The following is a 25,253-nucleotide window of genomic DNA, read 5'->3' as shown; positions in this document are numbered from 1 at the left end:
CTGAACAAACTCTTCCACTGACTTGCTACTCCCTGGGAGGAAAGTTAGAAGAGATTTTGAAAATAACACTTCCCCTTTTAGCACTTAATGTCTGCTTTAGTTCACTAAATGACGTCCTCTAAATTTGGATAAGTAAATGTGTCTTCCAAAAGGATGTACCTTTTCTCCCTGATCCTGAGGAATAGCCTAGTAGTAGGAGATGAAGTTTGCGTATGTGGTCCTGTTGCTGTTCTCTTAGAATAGAGTGAGCCAGATGAGATGTGACCCTCAGCTCACGGAGGCTTGTTTGGAAAACGCATGTGGGGAGAAGCGCCCACCATGCAGATGCGTGCTCTTGTACTGCACGCATGAGGGGCCACTGCCAGGGCAGGGGGAGGGCAAGGGAGTGCTAAGAACTTGTTTGATGGAGTGTGTTCTTTGGCTGCAGCTGTCAATGAGACGGCTTTCCTGACATGCAAAACACAGCAGGCATCTCTGTCACCTGAGCTTTTATTCGAGAAGTGTAATTTTTCTTGTTCAGGGACTTCCCATTCCATTCTAAGGATTCAAGAGAACTAGGCTTGCAATCATCATCATATTGCTGTCTCCTACTCCTTCAATTACCTCCAACTTCATCTCATTTTTTTTTTTCTATTTATGAGGAAATGACTTTTCGGTGTGCTGGAGAGCATTGTTCACTTACCTATTTAATCTGTACTGATTATGGAACTCTCTTTCCTTCACCGCATTATATTCATTCTGATACTTGAGAAGTTGTTCTCTCATTTTGGAGACCTCCGTGGAGAATGCTTCTGGAAAATTATCAGCTTGCTGCAGGTGAAACTGCTGCTGTTGTACTTGCTCAGTGAAACGTTTGGCATTCTGTAGCAGTTGGACCTCTGACTCTTGTGTGCTGAGTTACATGAAAAACAGAGACTCATGTAATGAGACATGTATACCCTCAGTTCCCTTTGTGGCTCCTGTGGGGGTCTAGTGAGGATAGCTGCTCCCCACTCCTGGGCTCAGCTCAACTCTGACATTCTTGTGCCAAGTCAGTTGACCCTTCATGTCCGTGAGTCCACATTTGTGGATTCAATCAACCACAAGGGAAAATTTTTGTTAAAAAATTGAGTCTGCTTCACCTTTGTGGTATTCTCCTCCAGAACTCCTAAGTCTGGTCTAAATATGAGAAAAATCTCAAACTGAGAAACATTCTATAGAATACCCGACTAGCACTCTTAAAACTGTCAACGTGATTTAAAAAAAAACAAGGAAACACTGAGAAATTGTCACAGAGATCAAGGAGACATGAGGACTAAATATAGTGGGGTATACTGCATTGGGTCCTGGAACAAAAAAAGAACATTAGTGGAAAAACTGTTGAAAATCTGGAGTTCAATTAATAGTAATATACAAATGTTAACTTCCTAGTTTTGACCGACCATGGTTATGTAAGATGCTCCCATTAGAGGAAAATGGGTGAAGGATAGATGGGAACTTCATATATTATTTTTGCAACTTTTCTACGAATCTAAAATTATTCCAAAATAAAACGTTTACTTAAAAATTGTTTCTTTACTGAACATGTACAGACTTTTCTTGTCATGATTCCCTAAACAATACAGCATAACCACCATTTACATAGCATTTACATTGTATTAGTATCACAAGTAATCTAGAAATGATTTAAAGTATACAAGAGGATGTGATTAGGTTACATGCAAATACTATACCATTTTATATCAGGGACTTGAGTATCCATGGATTTTGGTATCTGCGGGAGCTCCTGGAATCAATCCCCCATGGATACCAAGAGATGACTGTACTATGCTAGGTGCAAGAGGCGAATAAGGCTTAGCTCCTAGCTTCGAGAATCTTACAATCTGGCAGATGGGGAGGAATACCAGATGACAAGTACTAATGCTGGTGTCCAGATCAAGACAGCAGGAGAATGGGAATGTGACATTTGCACTTGACTTTGAAGAATGATTATGACTTACTAGAAGGGGATAAATGATAGGGAAAGAGGAGATTTCCCCTTGGACTCCCCCAACAACCCTAGCTCCCTTGAATTCTTATAACTTAATTGTAGGAAAATCTCTCCCCACTTAGTGAACTAAGAAAAGACAGAAACTTTTCTAAAGATACTTTATTAGGAAACTAGAAATTCCCATACACAATTATGAATATAAATACATTTATAGATTTCTGATTCTAAGATGGACACTTGTTAGAGCTGGACTTGAAGGTCACAGTAGAGGGAGATTCCTACAACCCCAGTTATGTTCTATGGCCTTGGCCCTATGTAGGGAAAAGGACTAAACATCGGTCAGAGGATGTAGAAAAAGGACATGGTGGAATCTCCATTATCTTGTAGAACTCCTCTATGCTGCAAGCTAGCATCAGCTAGCATCAGCCCCAACCTTACTAGTAGATAGGATTCGTATTTCCCAGAAACCCTTATATTAGCTACCTCTCCTATTTGAAGTAAGCCCTCACCACTTCCTGTTTTAGAACCAGAGCTCTCTTTTGATGTGTGCTCCCCACCAACTGTCCTCACCAAGAGAAATCTTCGAGTTCCAGCTCATTTGCAGAGACGCCCAATGACTTGATCAAGCCAATCTCAACTGAAGTTATCTTGTGCCTGCCTCACCTTTGTGATATTCTCAATTCAGTACAGATACATCCATTGTCCCAGGTTTTACAATGTCATTTGCTCAACAGTATCTAGCAAAACATTTACTGAGACATAACACGTTCCAGACATGATGTTAGGTACCAAACAGCAATAACAATAGCTACAATGAAACCTCAAATAATTTTCACTAATGAAAGCTGTAACTATTCTCCTATAATTCAATTTCCATGTATACTAATAAGCTTTGCAAATCTAAAGTTATCTGATCTCCTTAATAAGTCAGGCTTCAGCTATTGAAATTGTAAGCTGCTGGCCCAGGCTACAGTGCCTGTTTCTCCACAGAAAGGACAGGGTGGTAGGGTTCCAGCCAGAACACAAATGGCAACTTACATATGTACTTAAAACATGACACCAGTAGAAAAGACTTTAACAACTCTTATAACAGTTTCTATGGAAGACTCCTTCAGTTTCAGTTCAATATTTCCAGGCTATATCTGCCCAGCTGCAGTCCTAGCAGCACGAATGTTATGTCTGCTTCGTATCTTTCCCACCCGCCAGGCATTGGGAGTAGGAGAGAATGGCGAGTGTTTGCAATGGCAACAGAGGGAACTAAGTGGTCAAGAGGTAAAATGTGGGTAGCAGAAGGGAAGTTAACTGTTTTGCAACACAACCTGGAAGAGGAAGAAATAACGCCATAGCTGAGGTCCTGCATTGCTACTTGTCACTAGGGGCCAGGGAGCTGAGTTGCAGGCCAGGGGAGGAGGAAGTTAAGTCAAAGCACCCTGCCAATCTCCACTGGGCTCTAGAGAAGAGCTATCCAGAGGGCAGGAAACACTGATGTTCCTTGTGTCTGCGAAGAGGACTGGAGGGATGCCCAGAGAACTGCGTGGCATTTCCTCTCAGTTAAGCAGTGTGAAGTATGCTGTAAAAGATGACTCCAGACTTTCCACTTAAAGTCTCAAAATTCCTGAGTCTTGAGAACTCTGAGAACACACTGGCAGGTGTGACCAGCTATGGGGGAATGGAACCTCCATTAGGTGTGAGGGTGAGGATTTGGCTTCGGCTTGAGGATGAGGAACGAAGGCTGGGGGCTCTGGAGGGGTGTGAGGAACCTGGGTGCACCTAAAGTTTGCATAGGAATGCAGCTCTCCTCTTCTCAAAGTTGTTCACTCTTCCCTCATGCTTTCACCCTCAAAGTAGCCAAATATCTCTGGGCAAGATAAGAAGGAGGGGCAGTGACTGGGAATTGCGGGGAGAGGACGACTGGGGAGTGGCAGCATGGAGTTTCTATCTGTTGCTGTTGCTCCTTGGCTTTTGATGAAGACACCATGCAAGGCCATGAGACAAGACGGGGGAAAACGAAAGAAAGAGGCTTTGGAGTGGTAAAGAATCACAGCACATTAGGGTTTTTCTTCACTCCCCTGCCCTCTTAATTCCCAGTGGCTAATAGCCAGTGCTCAGGCAGGCTTGCTGGACTCTTCTGTGGTAGCCTGTTCTTCTGACCTGTTGCTGACTGGGACTTGCAAGGTAAGTAGCTTGTGATATGGAGAGGAGGTGAGAAGTAAAGACAGGGTCTCAGCAGACTTAGGCTGGGGTTGTTGGAGAATCTACACCTCTGAGTGATGAACAGACATGGGAAAAGGGTCCTGCAGGTGTGGCCTATGCAGAGACTGTCAGTGTCCCACCAGAATCCTCTTGCCCACTGGCAGCTTTGGCGGACAGTTGCCATATGTACCAGCAGCACCTGTGTCCCTCTGCCTGAGAGCTGTCTCTGGCCATCAAACTTTGCTTTGTCAAAGGGCAAGCTAGAAGTGTCAAGAGCTAATCTCCCCGGGAGTAATTTGTAATAAAATGACTGGTGGAAACTGGTGGGCAAATATTCCAGTTTCTTCACTCTTCAGAGGGAGAGTGCTGAAGTGAGCCACTCTGAGGCTCCTCTGTGAGGCTGAGCCCCAGTAGCCCATCATATAAACTCGCACATGAACATGGCCCCTTCAAGGCTGGATTCCTTCCTTCCCAGTTGCACTTCCCCACTTGCTCATGATGCTTTCTCATATCACTTCTCAAACTACCTGAACGCAAATCCTTGCCTCAGGGTCTACTTATGGGGGAATGCAAATGAAGACAGGTCTCATCACCAGTAAGAAATTTAAAGATGAGAGGGCGGAGCAAGATGGCCGAATAGGAACAGCTCCAGTCTCCAACTCCCAGTGTGAGCGACACAGAACACCGGTGATTTCTGCATTTTCAACTGAGGTACTAGGGTCATCTCACTAGGGAGTGCCGGACAATCGGTGCTGGTCAGCTGCTGCAGCCCAACCAGCAAGAGCTGAAGCAGGGCGAGGCATCGCCTCACTTGGGAAGCGCAAGGGGGAAGGGAGTCCCTTTTCCTAGCCAGGGGAACTGAGACACACAACACCCGGAAAATCGGGTGACTCCCACCCCAATACTGTGCTTTGAGCAAACAGGCACACCAGGAGATTGTATCCCACACCCGGCAGGGAGGGTCCCACGGCCACGGAGCCTCCCTCATTGCTAGCACAGCAGTCTGCGATCTAACCGCAAGGCAGCAGCAAGGCAGGGGGAGGGGTGCCCGCCATTGCTGAGGCTTAAGTAGGTAAACAAAGCCGCCTGGAAGCTCGAACTGGGTGGAGCTCACAGCAGCTCAAGGAAAGGTTTCTGTAGACTCCACCTCTGGGGACAGGGCACAGCTGTCTGTCTGTGTAGACTCCTGTCTCTGTAGACTCCACCTCTGGGGACAGGGCACAGCTAAACAACAACAACAACAACAAAAGCAGCAGGAACCTCTGCAGACGCAAATGACTGTGTCTGACAGCTTTGAAGAGAGCAGTGGATCTCCCCACACGGAGTTTGAGATCTGAGAACGGACAGACTGCCTGCTCAAGTGGGTCCCTGACCCCTGAGTAGCCTAACTGGGAGACATCCCCCACTAGGGGCAGTCTGACACCCCACACCTCACAGGGTGGAGTACACCCCTGACACGAAGCTTCCAAAGTAAGAATCAGACAGGTACCCTCGCTGTTCAGCAATATTCTATCTTCTGCAACCTCTGCTGCTGATACCCAGGCAAACAGGGTCTGGAGTGGACCTCAAGCAATCTCCAACAGACCTGCAGCTGAGGGTCCTGACTATTAGAAGGAAAACTATCAAACAGGAAGGACATCTATACCAAAACCCCATCAGTACATCACCATCATCAAAGACCAGAGGCAGATAAAACCACAAAGATGGGGAAAAAGCAGGGCAGAAAAGCTGGAAATTCAAGAAATAAGAGCGCATCTCCCCCTGCAAAGGAGCGCAGCTCATTGCCAGCAACGGATCGAAGCTAGTCAGAGAATGACTTTGACGAGATGAGAGAAGAAGGCTTCAGTCCATCAAACTTCTCAGAGCTAAAGGAGGAATTACGTACCCAGCATAAAGAAACTAAAAATCTTGAAAAAAATGTGGAAGAATTGACAGCTAGAATAATTAATGCAGAGAAGGTCATAAACGAAATGACAGAGATAAAAACCATGACATGAGAAATACGTGACAAATGCACAAGCTTCAGTAACTGATAATCAACTGGAAGAAAGAGTATCAGCGATTGAGGATCAAATGAATGAAATGAAGCGAGAAGAGAAACCAAAAGAAAAAAGAAGAAAAAGAAATGAACAAAGCCTGCAAGAAATATGGGATTATGTAAAAAGACCAAATCTACGTCTGATTGGGGTGCCTGAAAGTGAGGGGGAAAATGGAACCAAGCTGGAAAACACTCTTCAGGATATCATCCAGGAGAACTTCCCCAACCTAGTAGGGCAGGCCAACATTCAAATTCAGGAAATACAGAGAACACCACAAAGATACTCCTCCAGAAGAGCAACTCCAAGACACATAATTGCCAGATTCACCAAAGTTGAAATGAAGGAAAAAATGTTAAGGGCAGCCAGAGAAAAGGTCAGGTTATCCACAAAGGGAAGCCCAGCAGACTAACAGCAGATCTCTCAGCAGAAACTCTACAAGCCAGAAGAGAGTGGGGGCCAATATTCAACATTCTTAAAGAAAAGAATTTTAAACCCAGAATTTCATATCCAGCCAAACTAAGTTTCATAAGTGAAGGAGAAATAAAATCCTTTACAGATAAGCAAATGCTTAGAGATTTTGTCACCACCGGGCCTGCCTTACAAGAGACCCTGAAGGAAGCCCTAAATGTGGAAAGGAACAACCGGTACCAGCCATTGCAAAAACATGCCAAAATGTAAATACCATGGAGGCTAGGAAGAAACTGCATCAACTAACGAGCAAAATAACCAGTTAATATCATAATGGCCGGATCAAGTTCACACATAACAATATTAACCTTAAATGTCAATGGACTAAATGCTCCAATTAAAAGACACAGACTGGCAAATTGGATAAAGAGTCAAGACCCATCAGTCTGCTGTATTCAGGAGACCCATCTCACATGCAGAGACACACATAGGCTCAAAATAAAGGGATGGAGGAAGATCTACCAAGCAAATGGAGAACAAAAAAAAGCAGAGGTTGCAATAGTAGTCTCTGATAAAACAGACTTTAAACCATCAAAGATCAAAAGAGACAAAGAAGGCCATTACATAATGGTAAAGGGATCAATTCACCAGGAAGAGCTAACTATCCTAAATATATATGCACCCAATACAGGAGCACCCAGATTCATAAAGCAAGTCCTTAGAAACTTACAAAGAGACTTAGACTCCCATACAATAATAATGGGAGACTTCAACACTCCACTGTCAACATTAGACAGATCAACGAGACAGAAAGTTAACAAGGATATCCAGGAATTGAACTCATCTCTGCACCAAGCAGACCTAATACAAATCTATAGAACTCTCCACCCCAAATCAACAGAATATACATTCTTCTCAGCACCACATCACACTTATTCAAAAATTGACCACATAATTGGAAGTAAAGCACTCCTCAGCAAATGTACAAGAAAAGAAATTATAACAAACTGTCTCTCAGACCACAGTGCAATCAAACTAGAACTCAGGACTAAGAAACTCAATCAAAACCGTTCAACTACATGGAAACTGAACAACCTGCTCCTGAATGACTACTGGGTACATAATGAAATGAAGGCAGAAATAAAGATGTTCTTTGAAACCAATGAGAACAAAGATACAACATACCAGAATCTCTGGGACACATTTAAAGCAGTGTGTAGAGGGAAATTTATAGCACTAAATGCCCACAAGAGAAAGCTGGAAAGATCTAAAATTGATACTCTAACATCACAATTAAAAGAACTGGAGAAGCAAGAGCAAACACATTCAAAAGCTAGCAGTAGGCAAGAAATAACTAAGATCAGAGCAGAACTGAAGGAGATAGAGACACAAAAAACCCTACAAAAAATCAATGAATCCAGGAGTTGGTTTTTTGAAAATATCAACAAAATTGACAGACCACTAGCAAGACTAATAAAGAAGAAAAGAGAGAAGAATCAAAGAGATGCAATAAAAAATGATAAAGGGGATATCACCACGGACCCCACAGAAATACAAACTACCATCAGAGAATACTATAAACACCTCTATGCAAATCAACTAGAAAATCTAGAAGAAATGGATAATTTCCTGGACACTTACACTCTTCCAAGACTAAACCAGGAAGAAGTTGAATCCCTAAATAGACCAATAGCAGGCTCTGAAATTGAGGCAATAATTAATAGCCTACCAACCAAAAAAAGTCCAGGACCAGATGGATTCACAGCTCAATTCTACCAGAGGTACAAGGAAGAGCTGGTGCCATTCCTTCTGAAACTATTCCAATCAATAGAAAAAGAGGGAATCCTCCCTAACTCATTTTATGAGGCCAACATCATCCTGATACCAAAGCCTGGCAGAGACACAACAAAAAAAGAGAATTTTAGACCAATATCCCTGATGAACATCGATGCAAAAATCCTCAATAAAATACTGGCAAACCAAATCCAGGAACACATCAAAAAGCTTATCCACCATGATCAAGTGGGCTTCATCTCTGGGATGCAAGGCTGGTTCAACATTCGCAAATCAATAAACATAATCCAGCATATAAACAGAACCAAAGACAAGAACCACATGATTATCTCAATAGATGCAGAAAAGGCCTTTGACAAAATTCAACAGCCCTTCATGCTAAAAACGCTCAATAAATTCGGTATTGATGGAACGTATCTCAAATAATAAGAGCTATTTATGACAAACCCACAGCCAATATCATACTGAATGGGCAAAAACTGGAAACATTCCCTTGGAAAACTGGCACAAGACAGGGATGCCCTCTCTCACTGCTCTTATTCAACATAGTGTTGGAAGTTCTGGCTAGGGCAATCAGGCAAGAGAAAGAAATAAAGGGTATTCAGTTAGGAAAAGAAGAAGTCAAATTGTCCCTGTTTGCAGATGACATGATTGTATATTTAGAAAACCCCATTGTCTCAGCCCAAAATCTCCTTAAGCTGATAAGCAACTTCAGCAAAGTCTCAGGATACAAAATTAATGTGCAAAAATCACAAGCATTCTTATACACTAGTGAAAGACAAACAGAGAGCCAAATCATGAATGAACTTCCATTCACAATTGCTTCAAAGAGAATAAAATACCTAGGAATCCAACTTACAAGGGATGTAAAGTACCTCTTCAAGAAGAACTACAAACCACTGCTCAGTGAAATAAAAGAGGACACTAACAAATGGAAGAACATACCATGCTCATGGATAGGAAGAATCAATATTGTGAAAATGGCCATACTGCCCAAGGTTATTTATAGATTCAGTGCCATCCCCATCAAGCTACCAATGAGTTTCTTCACAGAATTGCAAAAAACTGCTTTAAAGTTCATATGGAACCAAAAAAGAGCCCGCATTGCCAAGACAATCCTAAGTCAAAAGAACAAAGCTGGAGGCATCATGCTACCTGACTTCAAACTATACTACAAGGCTACAGTAACCAAAACAGCATGGTACTGGTACCAAAACAGAGAAATAGACCAGTGGAACAGAACAGAGTCCTCAGAAATAATACCACACATCTACAGCCATCTGATCTTTGACAAACCTGAGAGAAACAAGAAATGGGGAAAGGATTCCCTATTTAATAAATGGTGCTGGGAAAATTGACTAGCCATAAGTAGAAAGCTGAAACTGGATCCTTTCCTTACCCCTTATATGAAAATTAATTCAAGATGGATTAGGGACTTAAATGTTAGACCTAATACCATAAAAACCCTAGAAGAAAACCTAGGTAGTACCATTCAGGACATAGGCATGGGCAAGGACTTCATGTCTAAAACACCAAAAGCAATGGCAACAAAAGCCCAAATTGACAAATGGGATCTAATTAAACTAAAGAGCTTCTGCACAGCAAAGAAACTACCATCAGAGTGAACAGGCAACCTACAGAATGGGAGAAAATTTTTGCAATCTACTCATCTGACAAAGGGCTGATATCCAGAAACTACAAAGAACTCAAACAAATTTACAAGAAAAAAACAACCCCATCAAAAAGTGGGCAAAGGATATGAACAGACATTTCTCAAAAGAAGACATGCATACAGCCAACAGACACATGAAAAAATGCTCATCATCACTCGCCATCAGAGAAATGCAAATCAAAATCACAATGAGATACCATCTCACACCAGTTAGAATGGCAATCATTAAAAAGTCAGGAAACAACAGGTGCTGGAGAGGATGTGGAGAAATAGGAACACTTTTACACTGTTGGTGGGATTGTAAACTAGTTCAACCATTATGGAAAACAGTATGGCAATTCCTCAAGTATCTAGAACTAGATGTACCATATGACCCAGCCATCCCACTACTGGGTATATACCCAAAGGATTATAAATCATGCTGCTATAAAGACACATGCACACGTATGTTTATTGCGGCAATATTCACAATAGCAAAGACTTGGAATCAACCCAAATGTCCATCAATGACAGGCTGGATAAGAAAATGTGGCACATATACACCATGGAATACTATGCAGCCATAAAAAAGGATGAGTTTGCGTCCTTTGTAGGGACATGGATGCAGCTGGAAACCATCATTCTTAGCAAACTATCGCAAGAACAGAAAACCAAACACCGCATGTTCTCACTCATAGGTGGGAACTGAACAATGAGATCACTTGGACTCAGGAAGGGGAACATCACACACCGGGGCCTATCATGGGGAGGGGGGAGGGGGGAGGGATTGCATTGGGAGTTATACCTGATATAAATGACGAATTGATGGGTGCTGACGAGTTGATGGGTGCAGCACACCAACATGGCACAAGTATACATATGTAACAAACCTGCACGTTATGCACATGTACCCTAGAACTTAAAGTATAATAATAAAAAATTAAAAAATAAAAAAATTAAAAAAAAAGAAATTTAAAGATGATTAATCATGTCTCCATATTGGTAAATTGCATACCTCATCACGGCATCATGCAGCAAGGTATACTTGGCTTTTAACTCTGCCATTCTGGTTCCAGGAAGTTTTCCCATAGCGTGTAACTAGCAAAGAGAACATAAGGTCACTATTAATCGCCACCCTCTTTAGTCTTAAGCAGGCAATGGAATGGATATATGGATATCTTATAAAATCCTCCATTCGACATTACAGGAGACACATGAGGCAATGTAGTGTACTGGAAACATGCCAGGTGTTTGGAGAAAATAGTGCTAGTTCTATTCTGCCCCCAGTACATTCTGTGTCCTCAGGCAAGTCTCTTCATCTCCCTAGGCTGTTATTTCTCTGTCTGGAAATTGAGAGAATTGAGTTAAATTCTTCTAATTCTAAAAAAAAATTCAAGGTTTAACAAATAATCTGAATAGTGTAGATTATAGGAAAGCCTATTTGTAAGTTGAGAAAATGAATGGTTATTGAACAGCTATTAGAGTATGTGTTGCCCATCAGTTATTTCATTCTTAAAAATGTTGTGAAATAAAGATTATCTTCTCCATTTGAAACTAAAGTTTAGAAAAATGATTTGTTCAAGGTTGTAGAGCTGGTTCAGCTCCAAAAACCCACGATCACTCCCTTGTACCATGATGCCTTTGCCTCTGCTGTCAAAGAGGCATGGAAAGTTTTCTAATGCATAAAGAGATACTGTTTATTCCCATTTTATTTCTAGTTAAAATGACTTTTGATCTGTTCTCTGAGTTAGGTGATAATTAGTTAACAGACATCATAAAACATCGTCAAACACTCAAGTTTTACCATCCTAAAATCGTAATGCAATGAGCATTTGTATTAGGTTTGACTTCAACTGCTAGTGATAGTATCAAAATAGAACTAAAGAGAATATTTGTGTTTTTCAACCCAGTTGTTCTTACATTTATTTATTTATTTATTATGGAGTCTCACTCTGTTGCCCAGGTTGGAGTGCAATGGTGCAATCTCGGCTCACTGCAACCTCTGCCTCCTGGGTTTAAGTGATTCTCATACCTCAGCCTCCTGAGTAGCTGGGACCACAAGGGCGCACCACCATGCCCAGCTAATTTTTTGTATTTTTTTGTAGGGATGGGGGTTCACCATGTTAGCCAGGCTGGTCTTGAACTCCTGACCTCAGGTGATCCACCCGCCTTGGCCTCAGGTGCTGAAATTACAGGCGTGAACCACTGCGCCTGGCCCTTACCTCTAAAGTATTTATTGAATGCATCCACTTTCTTCTCCCTTCCCTGATCTCACTGGCCCAAGTCTCATCATCTCTCAGTTGGACGATTACAAAACCTCCTAATTGCCCTTCTGCCAGGGAGATTTTTCAGGGAGATCTTTTTAAAAATCAGTCAAGGTTATGTTATGCTGGGTGCTCAAAACACTTCAAATGGAATAAAATTCAAGACCCTTGGTATTCAAGACCTTGAAGTCCTGCCTGATTCCAACACCCCCACAGCCTCCTTACACAACACCCTCTTCAGGCTCCCAGTGCTTCAGTGCTTCTGCCACACTGGCTGCCTTTGATTTCCACAAGTGTGTGAGTCTCTCTTTTTCTCCAGGGCCGCTGATTAGTCATTCCTCACTCCCTCCACTTCACTCCAACTCTTTCTTCATGCCTCAGCTTAAATATCAGTTCATAAGAAGGCCTTCTCTGACTTCTAAATCTAAGGAAGATTACCACATGTACTTACTCCTACCCCTAAAGAACACTGTGCTTCATAACATTACAACCTGCAAGAATAAATTTACTTACATTATTAAAAGCATTCTTATACTTCCCCAGCTAGTGTATAAGACCTATGAAGAAAGGGCCCAGATTACCTTGTCCTTCACTGTATCCTCAGCCAAAGTATTACTAGAATCCTAGGCACAGTATAGGTGTTAGGTAAATTGCTTATATTTGTTGGCAAATGAATGAATGAAGCTATCAAAATGCAAAAGTCTGAGTGTATACAGTGGGGTTTCATGGTCTTTCTACCCACATCAGGGTAGAAAAATGTTAAATACATTATGAAACTATCTCTTCTTTGTGAAAGTGTTGGGGATCTTTCCTTAGGGCCATATTAGCTGGTACCAGGCCTGGCTTCCAATCCCTACAGTCCTCACTTTTTTCTTTCATCTATGGGTGAAATACGGTGAACAAGATCTTTAAGACCTTTGCGGATACCCTACCTATATCAAATATCTTAAAATCTATTCATATACCACCTTCAATATAGTTTATTTATAACTTTTTTTCCCCCCAGAGATGGATTCTCAGTCTGTTGCCCAGGCTGGAGTACAGTGGCACAATCTCGGCTCACTGCAACCTCTGCCTCCCAGGTTCTGGCAATTCTCCTGCCTCAGCCTCCCAAGTAGGTGGGACTACAGGTGCATGCCACCACGCCCGGCTAATTTTTTGTATTTTAGTAGAGATGGGGTTTCACCATGTTGCCCAGGCTAGTCTCGAACTCCTGAGCTCAGGCAACCCACCCACCTTGGCCTCCCAAAGTGCTAGGATTACAGGTGTGAGCCACTGCGCCCGGCCTATTTGTAACTTTTTAACTGTTGAGTTGCTGTTGGTAAGTAGACTTAATGTTACATTTTACAGACATTTATTTTGGTTCTGCAGTATTTTTTAGCCAATATAGAATTTATTTCATGTTTCAAACATTTTCATTGGTTTCCCAAAGTGTACAGACCACAGTTACTATGCCTTTAAAATCTAATAAGTTTAAAAACAAAAACAAAAACAAAAAAACCGGCCGGGCGCGGTGGCTCAAGCCTGTAATCCCAGCACTTTGGGAGGCCGAGGCGGGCGGATCACGAGGTCAGGAGATGGAGACCATCCCGGCTAACCTGGTGAAACCCCGTCTCTACTAAAAAATACAAAAAAAAAACTAGCCGGGCGACGTGGCGGGCGCCTGTAGTCCCAGCTACTCGGGAGGCTGAGGCAGGAGAATGGCATAAACCCGGGAGACGGAGCTTGCAGTGAGCTGAGATCCGGCCACTGCACTCCAGCCTGGGCGATAGAGCGAGACTCCGTCTCAAAAAAAAAAAAAAAAAAAAAACAAAAAAAAACACAAAAAAACCTTTACAAGTGGACACAAAGAAGAAAAGTTGCTGGGAAAAAAGATTATGAAAAGGTAAATATGTGAGTGTGTGTTTGTATGTTTATGTGTACAATGAAGACGAACTAGGGGCTAGCCTAGTAACTAGCTAATCAGTCAGCTTCTGAAGGTAAACTACTGGGTAAGGTAATTGTGGATTCATATATTCAAAAAACAGATAGCATTTAGTTTTTTCTTAAGTTGAAAAGACCATTACTTCCTACTTAATGCTCCCTGCATAATACAAACAGAAATGAATATAACATAGGCGCTGCCTTAAGGTAGGCCAAAGTTTGAAGAGATAGATACAAAAGAAATGACAGAATACTGAAACTACATTCTGTAGTTTTATTTTAAGTAAATGATTGTATCTGGCATTTTGCAATGTTTTAACATTGTAAGTTAAAGCAGGTGTTCCCAGCCCCTGGGCTTTAGGAACTGGACTGCACAGCAGGAGATGAGCAGTGGGCAAATGAGCATTACCACATGAGCTCTGCATCTGACAGATCAGTGGTGGCATTAGATTCTCACAGGAGCATAAACCCCATTGCGAAATGCGCATGTGAGGGATCTAGGTTGTGCACGCCTTATGAGAATGTAACTTAGCCTGATGATCTACGGTGGAACACTTTCATCCCAAAAGCGTTCCTTCCACTCCATGGAAAAATTATCTTCCAAGAAACTGATCCCTGGTGTCAAAAAGGTTGGGGACTGCTGATTTAAAGCAAATAAGTAAAATTATAAATTACAGACCAACCGGGGGGGGGGGGGGTGGGGGGACTTCCAAAATGGTGCAATGAAGAGCTTGATGAATTCTGTCCCTTAAAGAAACATTCATTTGGCCAGGCGCAGTGGCTTATGCCTGTAATCCCAGCACTTTGGGAGGCTGAGGTGGGCAGATCACCTGAGGTCAGGAGTTCGAGACCAGCCTGGTCAACATGATGAAACCCCATTTCTACTAAAAATACAAAAAATTAGCCGGGCGTGGTGGCACATGCCTGTAGTCCCAGCTACTCGGGAGGCTGAGGCAGGAGAATCGCTTGAACCGCAGAGGCAGAGGTTGCAGTGAGCTGAGATCACTCCACTGCACTCCAGCCTGGGTGACAGCATGAGATTCTGTCTCAAAAAAAAAAAAAAAGAAGAGAAAAGAAACATTGATTTAACTGGTCAAAATAATCTAAGACAATCATTTAAAATATCTAGAAATTGACCTAAGGGTATATAATAAATTGAGAAACACTTAACTCAGTAAAATCTACTGAAGCTCAGTAAGAAACTGCCATTTGAACCATGGGCTACATCCATCCCTCTAGCTCCAGGTTTCAGAACTATTCTGGGCAGGCTTGCAGCCAGTGAGGTGCCCATGTACCCCACTTCCCTATTGCTGAAGATCAAGATCTATCCCAGGTGAAAATCTAGGAAACGGTAGCACTCAGCAACACCTCCCCTTCTTTCCCATGGGCAGCTGTTGCTGTTTGGTAGTGCCAGTACTCACTCCCTAATGTCCTGCTCTACAGGGGGACCCTGAGCAGGGCAAACAAAACAGATCCGAGTTTCCCATATCCCCAGCTCCTGCTCAGTAACACAGAGGCTCTAACCAGGTTGGGGGCTGAGCAAGCTGTGAGGACTTGCAGCTCTGCAGCCCTGCCTTTGACTTTATTTGGAACAGAGTGTAGTACATTCATGTCCCAGAGCAATGTAAAAAATAATAGACATAGAAAAATAGATATCATAAGGGCTAACAGAGTAGGCCAATAGCTCTGTGATACTAATAGATGTAGACCAACAGAAGTTTAACAGATAAATTGGGATGAGGGACAGTAAAAAAATTCACAGTTTATATTGGTGGTCCAGGAGACTGTGGAAAAGCCCACGGCTGTGGCCACCCAAGATCAACTAGACAGGGTACTTCCAAGCTGTCAGTCCCTGAGTTAAAAGTGGCAGGTATATAAACTCCTTGAACTTCAAAAGTTGTTCCCAAGCCACACACAGACCCAAAGGAAAAGGATGAAAACCTTACTGGCCCAGGGGGCTTAAGCATGACCTCTGACCAATCAGTGACTGACCCAGGGCAACCCCTAGGAACTCAAGTTAAAAACAAACAAGGGACAACTGTCTAAGCAGAGACATCAGAGGCTGCCTACTGCAGGGGAAAAATATACTTCACAGTATTAGTCCAGCCAAGTCACTAAACAAATAAATAAATGAACAACAAGAACAAGAACAAAATAGCATCAATAAGCCTGGGAAGGATCAGAATCCAGAGTTGTTACAATATATGACCTAAAATGTCCAATTTTCAATGAAAAATTATGAGACATGCAAGGAAACAAGAAAGTGTGACCCCCATCCCACATAGTGAGATCCCCAGCCCTTTTTTACACCGGGGGAAAAAAAAACCACCACCAACAAAAAAACAGGCAGAAACTTTCTTGCGGAGGATGCAGATGTTAGATTAACAAAGACTTCAAAGAAGATATTATAAATATGTTTGAAGAATGAGGGAAACCATGTTTAGAAAATTAAAGGAGAGTATAATGACAATGCATCAAATAGAGATTGTCAATAAGAAGAAATTTTTAAGGAGCTACACTGAAATTCCTAAGTAGAAAATCATAATTGAAAAATTCACTGGAGGAATTCAACAGTAGATTTGAGCAAGCAGAAGAATCAGTAAACGTGTAGATAAGTAGAGAAGGCAGACGTGCCCACTTATTCATGTGGGATGTGCTTCAAGACCCCAAAAGGTTCCCTGAATGGATAGTACCTAACTAATATATGCTAGGCACAAATTTATTTTCCCTTCTTCACAATTCACAGATAAGATGTGTTCTTACTGTAGATCTTAGCAACCTCAGGAAACTTTGTTTTTTCTTTCCTTACTAAGTTGAGAACTTTCACCTTTTCACTTAAAGAAAGTACTTTATGGCTTCTCTTTGGCATATCCAAATTGCCACTGACGCTGTTCTTGTGCTTTTGGGCCATTATTAAGTAAAATAAGGGTTACTTGACACAAGCACAGCAATCCTGCAACAGTGGACCTGATAACTAAGACAGCCACTAAGTGACCAATGGGTGGGTAGCATATATAGGGTGTACATGCTGGACAAAGGGATGATTCACATTCCAGGTGGGATGGAGTGAGACCATGAGATATTTTATCACACTACTCAGAATAGCATGCAATTGAAACTTATGAATTGTTTACTTCTGGAATTTTCCACTTAACATTTTTGGACCATCGTTGACTACGGTTACCGAAACGACAGAACATAAAATTGCAGATGGGGTGGTGGGGACTACTGTATATAATTGAAGAACAGAGAGAAAAAGTATGAAGACACACGAACAGATTGTCACAGAAATGGAGGACATTAAGCCCACTAAATTACACGTAATGGGAGAACCAGAGAAAAAAAGAACAGAAAAAATACTTGAAGAAATAAAAACTTTGCAAATGGGATAAAAACATATTCAAGAGCTCAAAGAATCCCAGGTAGAATCAACAAGAAGATATTCACAGGGGGGCGCCCAACATGGCCAAATAGGAACAGCTCAGCTCCAGCTCCCAGTGTGAGCGACACAGAAGATGGGTGATTTCTGCATTTTCAACTGAGGTACCAGGTTCATCTCACTGGGGCGTGTTGGACAGTCGGTGCTGGTCAGCGGGTGCAGCCCAACCAGTGAGAGCTGAAGCAGAGCTGGGAAGTGCAAGGGGGAAGGGAATTCCTTTTCCTAGCCAAGGGAAACTGAGACACACAACACCTGGAAAATCGGGTAACTCCCACCCTAATACTGCACTTTACCAAGGGTCTTACCAAATGGCACACCAAGAGATTACATCCCACACCTGGCCCAGAGGGTCCTACACCCACGGAGACTCCCTCATTGCTAGCACAGCAGTCTGAGATCTAACTGCAAGGCAGCAGCGAGCCTGGGGGAGGGGTGCCCACCATTGCTGAGGCTTAAGTAGGTAAACAAAGCACCAGGAAGCTCGAATTGGGTGGAGCCCACTGCAGCTCAAGGAAGCCTGCCTGCCTGCCTCTGTGGACTCCAACTCTGGGGACAGAGCATAGCTAAAGAAAAAGCAGCAGGGCAAACAAAACAGATCCGAGTTTCCCATATCCCCAGCTCCTGCTCAGTAACACAGAGGCTCTAACCAGGTTGGGGGCTGAGCAAGCTGTGAGGACTTGCAGCTCTGCAGCCCTGCCTTTGACTTTATTTGGAACAGAGTGTAGTACATTCATGTCCCAGAGCAATGTAAAAAATAATAGACATAGAAAAATAGATATCATAAGGGCTAACAGAGTAGGCCAATAGCTCTGTGATACTAATAGATGTAGACCAACAGAAGTTTAACAGATAAATTGGGATGAGGGACAGTAAAAAATCTCTTGAATATGTTTTTATCCCATTTGCAAAGTTTTTATTTCTTCAAGTATTTTTTCTGTTCTTTTTTTCTCTGGTTCTCCCATTACATGTAATGTAAATGTCCCTGTCTGACAGCTTTGAAGAGAGCAGGGGTTCTCCCAGCACAGAGGGTTGAGATCGGAGAATGGACAGACTGCCTGCTCAAGTGGGTCACTGATCCCTGAGTAGCCTAACTGGGAGACATTCCCCACTAGGTGCAGACCGACACCTCACACCTCACATGGCTGGGTCACCCCTGAGATGAAGCTTCCAGAGCAAGAATCAGACAGCAACACTTGCTGTTCAGCAATATTCTATCTTCTGCAGCCTCCGGTCCTGATACTCAGGCAAACAGGGTCTGGAGTGGACCTCCAGCAAACTCCAACAGACCTGCAGCTAAGGGTCCTGACTGTTAGAAGGAAAACTAACAAACAGAAAGGACACCCACACCAAAACTCCATCAGTAGATCACCATCATCAAAGACCAAAGGCAGATAAAACCACAAAGATGGGGAAAAAGCAGTGCAGAAAAGCTGGAAATTCAAAAAATCAGAGCACACCTCCCCCTCCAAAGGAATACAGCTCATCGCCAGCAATGGAACAAAGCTGCATGGAGAATGACTTTGACGAACTGAGAGAAGAAGGCTTCAGTTGATCAAATTTCTCAGAGCTAAAGGAGGAACTACGTACCCAGCACAAAGAAACTAAAAACCTTGAAAAAACAATGGATGAATAGATAACTAGAATAATCAATGCAGAGAAGACCATAAAAGAACTGATAGAGATGAAAACCATGACACGAGAACTACGTGATAAATGCACAAGCTTCAGTAACTGACTTAATCAACTGGAAGAAAGAGTATCAGTGACTGAAGATCAAATGAATGAAATGAAGTGAGAACAGAAGTGTAGAGAAAAAAGAGTAAAAATAAATGAACAAACCTCCAAGAAATACGGGACTATGGGAAAAGACCAAATCTACATCTGATTGGTGTGCCTCAAAGTGATGGGGAAAATGGAACCAAGTTGGAAAACACTCTTCAGGATATCATCCAGGAGAACTTCCCCAACCTAGTAGGGCAGGCCAACATTCAAATTCAGGAAATACAGAGAACGCCACAAAGATACTCCTCGAGAAGAGCAACTCAAAGACACATAATTGTCAGATTCACCAAAGTTGAAATGAGGAAAAAATGTTAAGGGCAGCCAGAGAGAAAGATCGGGTTACCCACAAAGGGAAGCCCATCAGACTAACAGAAGATCTCTCGGCAGAAACTCTACAAGCCAGAAGAAAGTGGGGGCCAATATTCAACATTCTTAAGGAAAAGAATTTTAAACCCAGAATTTCATATCCAGCCAAACTAAGTTTCATAAGTGAAGGAGAAGTAAAATCCTTTACAGACAAGCAAATGCTTAAGAGATTTTGTCACCACCAGGCCTGCCCTACAAGAGATCCTGAAGGAAGCACTAAACATGGAAAGGAACAACAGGTACCAGCCATTGCAAAAACATACCAAAATGTAAAGTCCATCGATGCTAGGAAGAAACTGCATCAACTAACAAGCAAAATAACCAGCTAATATCATAATGACAGGATCAAGTTCACACATAACAGTATTAACCTTAAATGTAAATGGACTAAATGCTCCAATTAAAAGACACAGACTGGCAAACTGGATAAAGAGTCAAGACCTATCAGTTTGCTGTATTCAGGAGACCAATCTCACATGCAGAGACACACATAGGCTCAAAATAAAGGGATGGAGGAACATCTACCAAGCAAATGGAAAACAAAAAAAAGCAGGGGTTGCAATCCTAGTCTATGATAAAACAGACTTTAAACTATCAAAGATCAAAAGAGACAAAGAAGGCCATTACATAACGGTAAAGGGATCAATTCATCAGGAAGAGCTATCCTAAATATATATGCACGCAATACAGGAGCACCCAGATTCATAGCAAGTCCTTAGAGACTTACGAAGAGACTTAGACTCCCATACAATAATAATGGGAGACTTTAACACCCCACTGTCAACATTTGACACATCAACAAGACAGAAAGTTAACAAGGATATCCAGGACTTGAACTCATCTCTGCACCAAGCAGACCTAATAGACATCTACAGAACTCTCCACCCCAAATCAACAGAATATACGTTCTTCTCAGCACCACATCACACGTATTCCAAAACTGACCACACAGTTGGAAGTAAAGCACTCCTCAGCAAATGTACAAGAACAGAAATTATAACAAACGGTCTCTCAGACCACAGTGCAATCAAACTAGAACTCAGGATTAAGAAACTCACTCAAAACAACTCAACTACATGGAAACGAAATGAAGGCAGAAATAAAGATGTTCTTTGAAACCAATGAGAACAAAGATACAACATACCAGAATCTCTGGGACACATTTAAAGCAGTGTGTAGAGGGAAATTTATAGCACTAAATGCCCACAAGAGAAAGCAGGAATGATCTAGAATTGACACCCTAACATCACAATTAAAAGAACTAGAGAAGCAAGAGCAAACACATTCAAAAGCTAGCAGAAGGCAAGAAATAACTAAGATCAGAGCAGAACTGAAGGAGATAGAGATACAAAAAAACCTCCAAAAAATCAATGAATCCAGGAGTTGGTTTTTTGAAAAGATCAACAAAATTGATAGACTGCTAGCAAGACTAATAAAGAAGAAAAGAGAAGAATCAAAGAGTTGCAATAAAAAATGATAAAGGGGATCTCACCACCGATCCCACAGAAATACAAACTACCATCAGAGAATACTATAAACACCTCTACGCAAATCAACTAGAAATCCCAGTAGAAATGGATAATCTCCTGGACACTTACACTCTCCCAAGACTAAAGCAGGAAGAATTTGAATCCCTGAATAGACCAATAGCAGGCTCTGAAATTGAGGCAATAACTAATAGCCTATCAACCAAAAAAAGTCCAGGACCAGACAGATTCAGAGCCAAATTCTACCAGAGGTACAAGGAGGAGCTGGTACCATTCCCTCTGAAACTATTCCAATCAATAGAAAAAGAGGGAATCCTCCCTAACTCATTTTATGAGGCCAGCATCATCCTGATACCAAAACCTGGCAGAGACACAACAAAAAAAGAGAATTTAGGACCAATATCCCTGATGAACATCGATGCAAAAATCCTCAATAAAATACTGGCAAACCGAATCCAGGAGCACATCAAAAAGCTTATCCACCATGATCAAGTGGGCTTCATCCCTGGGGTGCAAGGCTAGTTGAACATGCACAAATCAATAAACGTAATCCAGCATATAAACAGAACCAGGCCGGGCGCGGTGGCTCAAGCCTGTAATCCCAGCACTTTGGGAGGCCGAGACGGGCGGATCACGAGGTCAGGCGATCGAGACCATCCTGGCTAATACGGTGAAACCCCGTCTCTACTAAAAATACAAAAACTAGCCGGGCGAGGTGGCGGGCGCCTGTAGTCCCAGCTACTCGGGAGGCTGAGGCAGGAGAATGGCGGAAACCCGGGAGGCGGAGCTTGCAGTGAGCTGAGATCTGGCCACTGCACTCCAGTCCAGGCGACAGAGTGAGACTCCGCCTCAAAAAAAAAAAAAAAAAACAGAACCAAGACAAGAACCACATGATTATCTCAATACATGCAGAAAAGGCCTTTGACAAAATTCAACAGCCCTTCATGCTAAAAACGCTCAATAAATTCGGTATTGATGGAACGTATCTCAAAATAATAAGAGCTATTTATGACAAACCCACAGCCAATATCATACTGAATGGGCAAAAACTGGAAACATTCCCTTTGAAAACTGGCACAAGACAGGGATGCCCTCTCTCACCACTCCTATTCAACATAGTGTTGGAAGTTCTGGCTAGGGCAATCAGGCAAGAGAAAGAAATAAAGGGTATTCAGTTAGGAAAAGAAGAAGTCAAATTGTCCCTGTTTGCAGATGACATGATTGTATATTTAGAAAACCCCATTGTCTCAGCCCAAAATCTCCTTAAGCTGATAAGCAGCTTCAGCAAAATCTCAGGATACAAAATTAATGTTTAAAAATCACAAGCATTCTTATACACCAATAACAGACAAACAGAGAGCCAAATCATGAATGAACTCCCATTCACAATAGCTTCAAAGAGAATAAAATACCTAGGAATCCAACTTACAAGGGATGTAAAGGACCTCTTCAAGGAGAACTACAGACCACTGCTCAGTGAAATAAAAGAGGACACAAACAAATGGAAGAACATACCATGCTCATGGATAGGAAGAATCAATATTGTGAAAATGGCTATACTGTCTAAGGTAATTTATAGATTCAATGCCATCCCCATTAAGCTACCAAAGACTTTCTTCACAGAATTGGAAAAAACGGCTTTAAAGTTCATATGGAACCAAAAGAGACCCGACATTGCCAAGACAATCCTAAGTCAAAAGAACAAAGCTGGAGGCATCACGCTACCTGACTTCAAACTATACTACAAGGCTACAGTAACCAAAACAGCATGGTACTGGTACCAAAACAGAGATATAGACCAATGGAACAGAACAGAGCCCTCAGAAATAATACCACACATCTACAATCATCTGATCTTTGACAAACCTGAGAGAAACAAGAAATGGGGAAAGATTCCCTATTTAATAAATGGTGCTGGGAAAATTGGCTAGCCATAAGTAGAAGGCTGAAACTGGATCCTTTCCTTACCCCTTATACAAAAATTAATTCAAGATGGATTAGAGACTTAAATGTTAGACCTAAAACCATAAAAACCCTAGAAGAAAACCTAGGTAATACCATTCAGGACATAGGCACGGGCAAGGACTTCATGACTAAAACACCAAAAGCAATGGCAACAAAAGCCAAAATTGACAAATGGGATCTCACCAAACTAAAGAGCTTCTGCATAGCAAAAGAAACTACCATCAGAGTGAACAGGCAACCTATAGAATGGGAGAAAGTTTTTGCAATCTATTCATCTGACAAAGGGCTAATATCCAGAACCTACACAGAACTCAAACAAATTTACAAGAAAAAACAACCCTATCCAAAAGTGGGCAAAGGGTATGAACAGACACTTCTCAAAAGCAGACATTCATACAGCCAACAGACACATGAAAAAAATGCTCATCATCACTTGCCATCAGAGACATGCAAATCAAAATCACAATGAGATATCATCTCACACCAGTTAGAATAGCAATCATTAAAAAATCAGGAAACAACAGGTACTGGAGAGGATGTGGAGAATTAGGAACACTTTTACACTGTTGGTGGGACTATCAACTAGTTCAACCATTGTGGAAAACAGTGTGGCGATTCCTCAAGGATCTAGAACTAGAAATACCATTTGACCCAGCCATCCCATTACTGGGTATATACTCAAGGATTATAAATCATGCTGCTATAAAGACACACGCACACGTATGTTCATTGAGGCACTATTCACAATAGCAAAGACTTGGAATCAACCCAAATGTCCATCAGTGACAGACTGAATTAAGAAAATGTGGCACACATACACCATGGAATACTATGCAGCCATAAAAAAGAATGAGTTCATGTCCTTTGTAGGGACATGGATGCAGCTGGAAACCATCACTCTCAGCGAACTATCACAAGAACAGAAAACCAAACACTGCATGTTCTCACTCATAGGTGGGAATTGAACAATGAGAACACTTGCCACACAGGAAGGGGAACACCACACACCAGGGCCTATTGTGCAGAGTGGGGAGTGGGGAGGGATAGCATTAGGAGATATACCTAATGTAAATGATGAGTTAATGGGTGCAGCACACCAACATGGCACATGTATACATATGTAACAAACCTGCACGTTGTGCACACGTACCCTAGAACTTAAAGTATAATAATATTAAAAAAAAGATATTCACATTTGGATACATCACAAACTGCTGAAAGCCAAAGATAAAGATAAATCTCTAAAGTGGCAAAAAAACAACAAACAAACAAAAAAAACAGATTATGTACAAGGGAATCACAGTAAGAGTAACTTCTCATCTAAAATAATGGGAGGCAGAAGGCAGTGACTTGACACATTCAAAGTGAAGAAAATACACACACACACACACACACACACACACACACACACACATCTGTCAACCAAGAATCCTATATCCATCAAAAACATCTTTCAAATAGGAAGGGAAAATAAAGACATTCCAATATAAACCAAAATAGAGAAAATCATTGCTGGCACACCTGCCTTATAAGAAATAATAAAGTAAGTTCTTCATGCTGGAAAGAAGGGACAATAACTCAAATCCACGTGAAAAAACAAAGAGTGTACTCAAGTTGAAAACATATGCTCATATAAAAGCTTGGACACGAACGTTTATAGCAGCATCCTTCATAATAGTAAAAAAAAAAAAAAAATCTTCATGTCCATCAATTGACAAATGGACAAACAAAATACATATCCATAGGATAGAATATTCAGCCATAAAAAGGAATGGAGTCTTCACGTCTGCTATAACATGGATGAACTTTGAAATCTATATGCTAAGTGAAAGAGGCCAGACACCAAAGGCCACATATTGTGTTATTCATTTATATGAAATATCCTGAGTGGGCAGATCTTTGGAGACAGAAAGTCGATTTAGTGGTTTCCTACACGTAAGGCAACTGGTGGTAGGGGAATGAATTTTAACGGG

General features: G+C 41.9%; 1 protein-coding gene across 4 annotated transcripts in view; it reads right to left on the bottom strand.

Moving 5' to 3' along the window:
* CCDC146 (coiled-coil domain containing 146) overlaps positions 1-25,253 on the bottom strand; it is a 154,211-nt gene that overhangs the window by 53,003 nt on the left and 75,955 nt on the right. For 2 of the 4 annotated variants that reach the window (XM_033192958.1, XM_033192959.1), the window contains exons 2-3: positions 11,070-11,152; positions 683-892 (exon numbers count right to left, since the gene is read on the bottom strand). In XM_033192958.1, the coding sequence (XP_033048849.1) occupies positions 683-892; positions 11,070-11,152 (293 nt within the window). Of the gene's footprint in view, positions 1-159; positions 465-682; positions 893-11,069; positions 11,153-25,253 lie in introns of those variants that run through there. The other 2 variants (XM_033192961.1, XM_033192962.1) reach the window with 2 other exon arrangements.

This window comes from Trachypithecus francoisi, unplaced genomic scaffold (genome assembly GCF_009764315.1).
Source record: "Trachypithecus francoisi isolate TF-2019V2 unplaced genomic scaffold, Tfra_2.0 Lachesis_group4, whole genome shotgun sequence".
Classification (NCBI taxonomy): Eukaryota; Metazoa; Chordata; class Mammalia; order Primates; family Cercopithecidae; genus Trachypithecus; species Trachypithecus francoisi.
The sequence above is the reverse complement of the archived record's forward strand: the minus strand, read 5'-3'. Positions and strand labels throughout refer to the sequence as shown.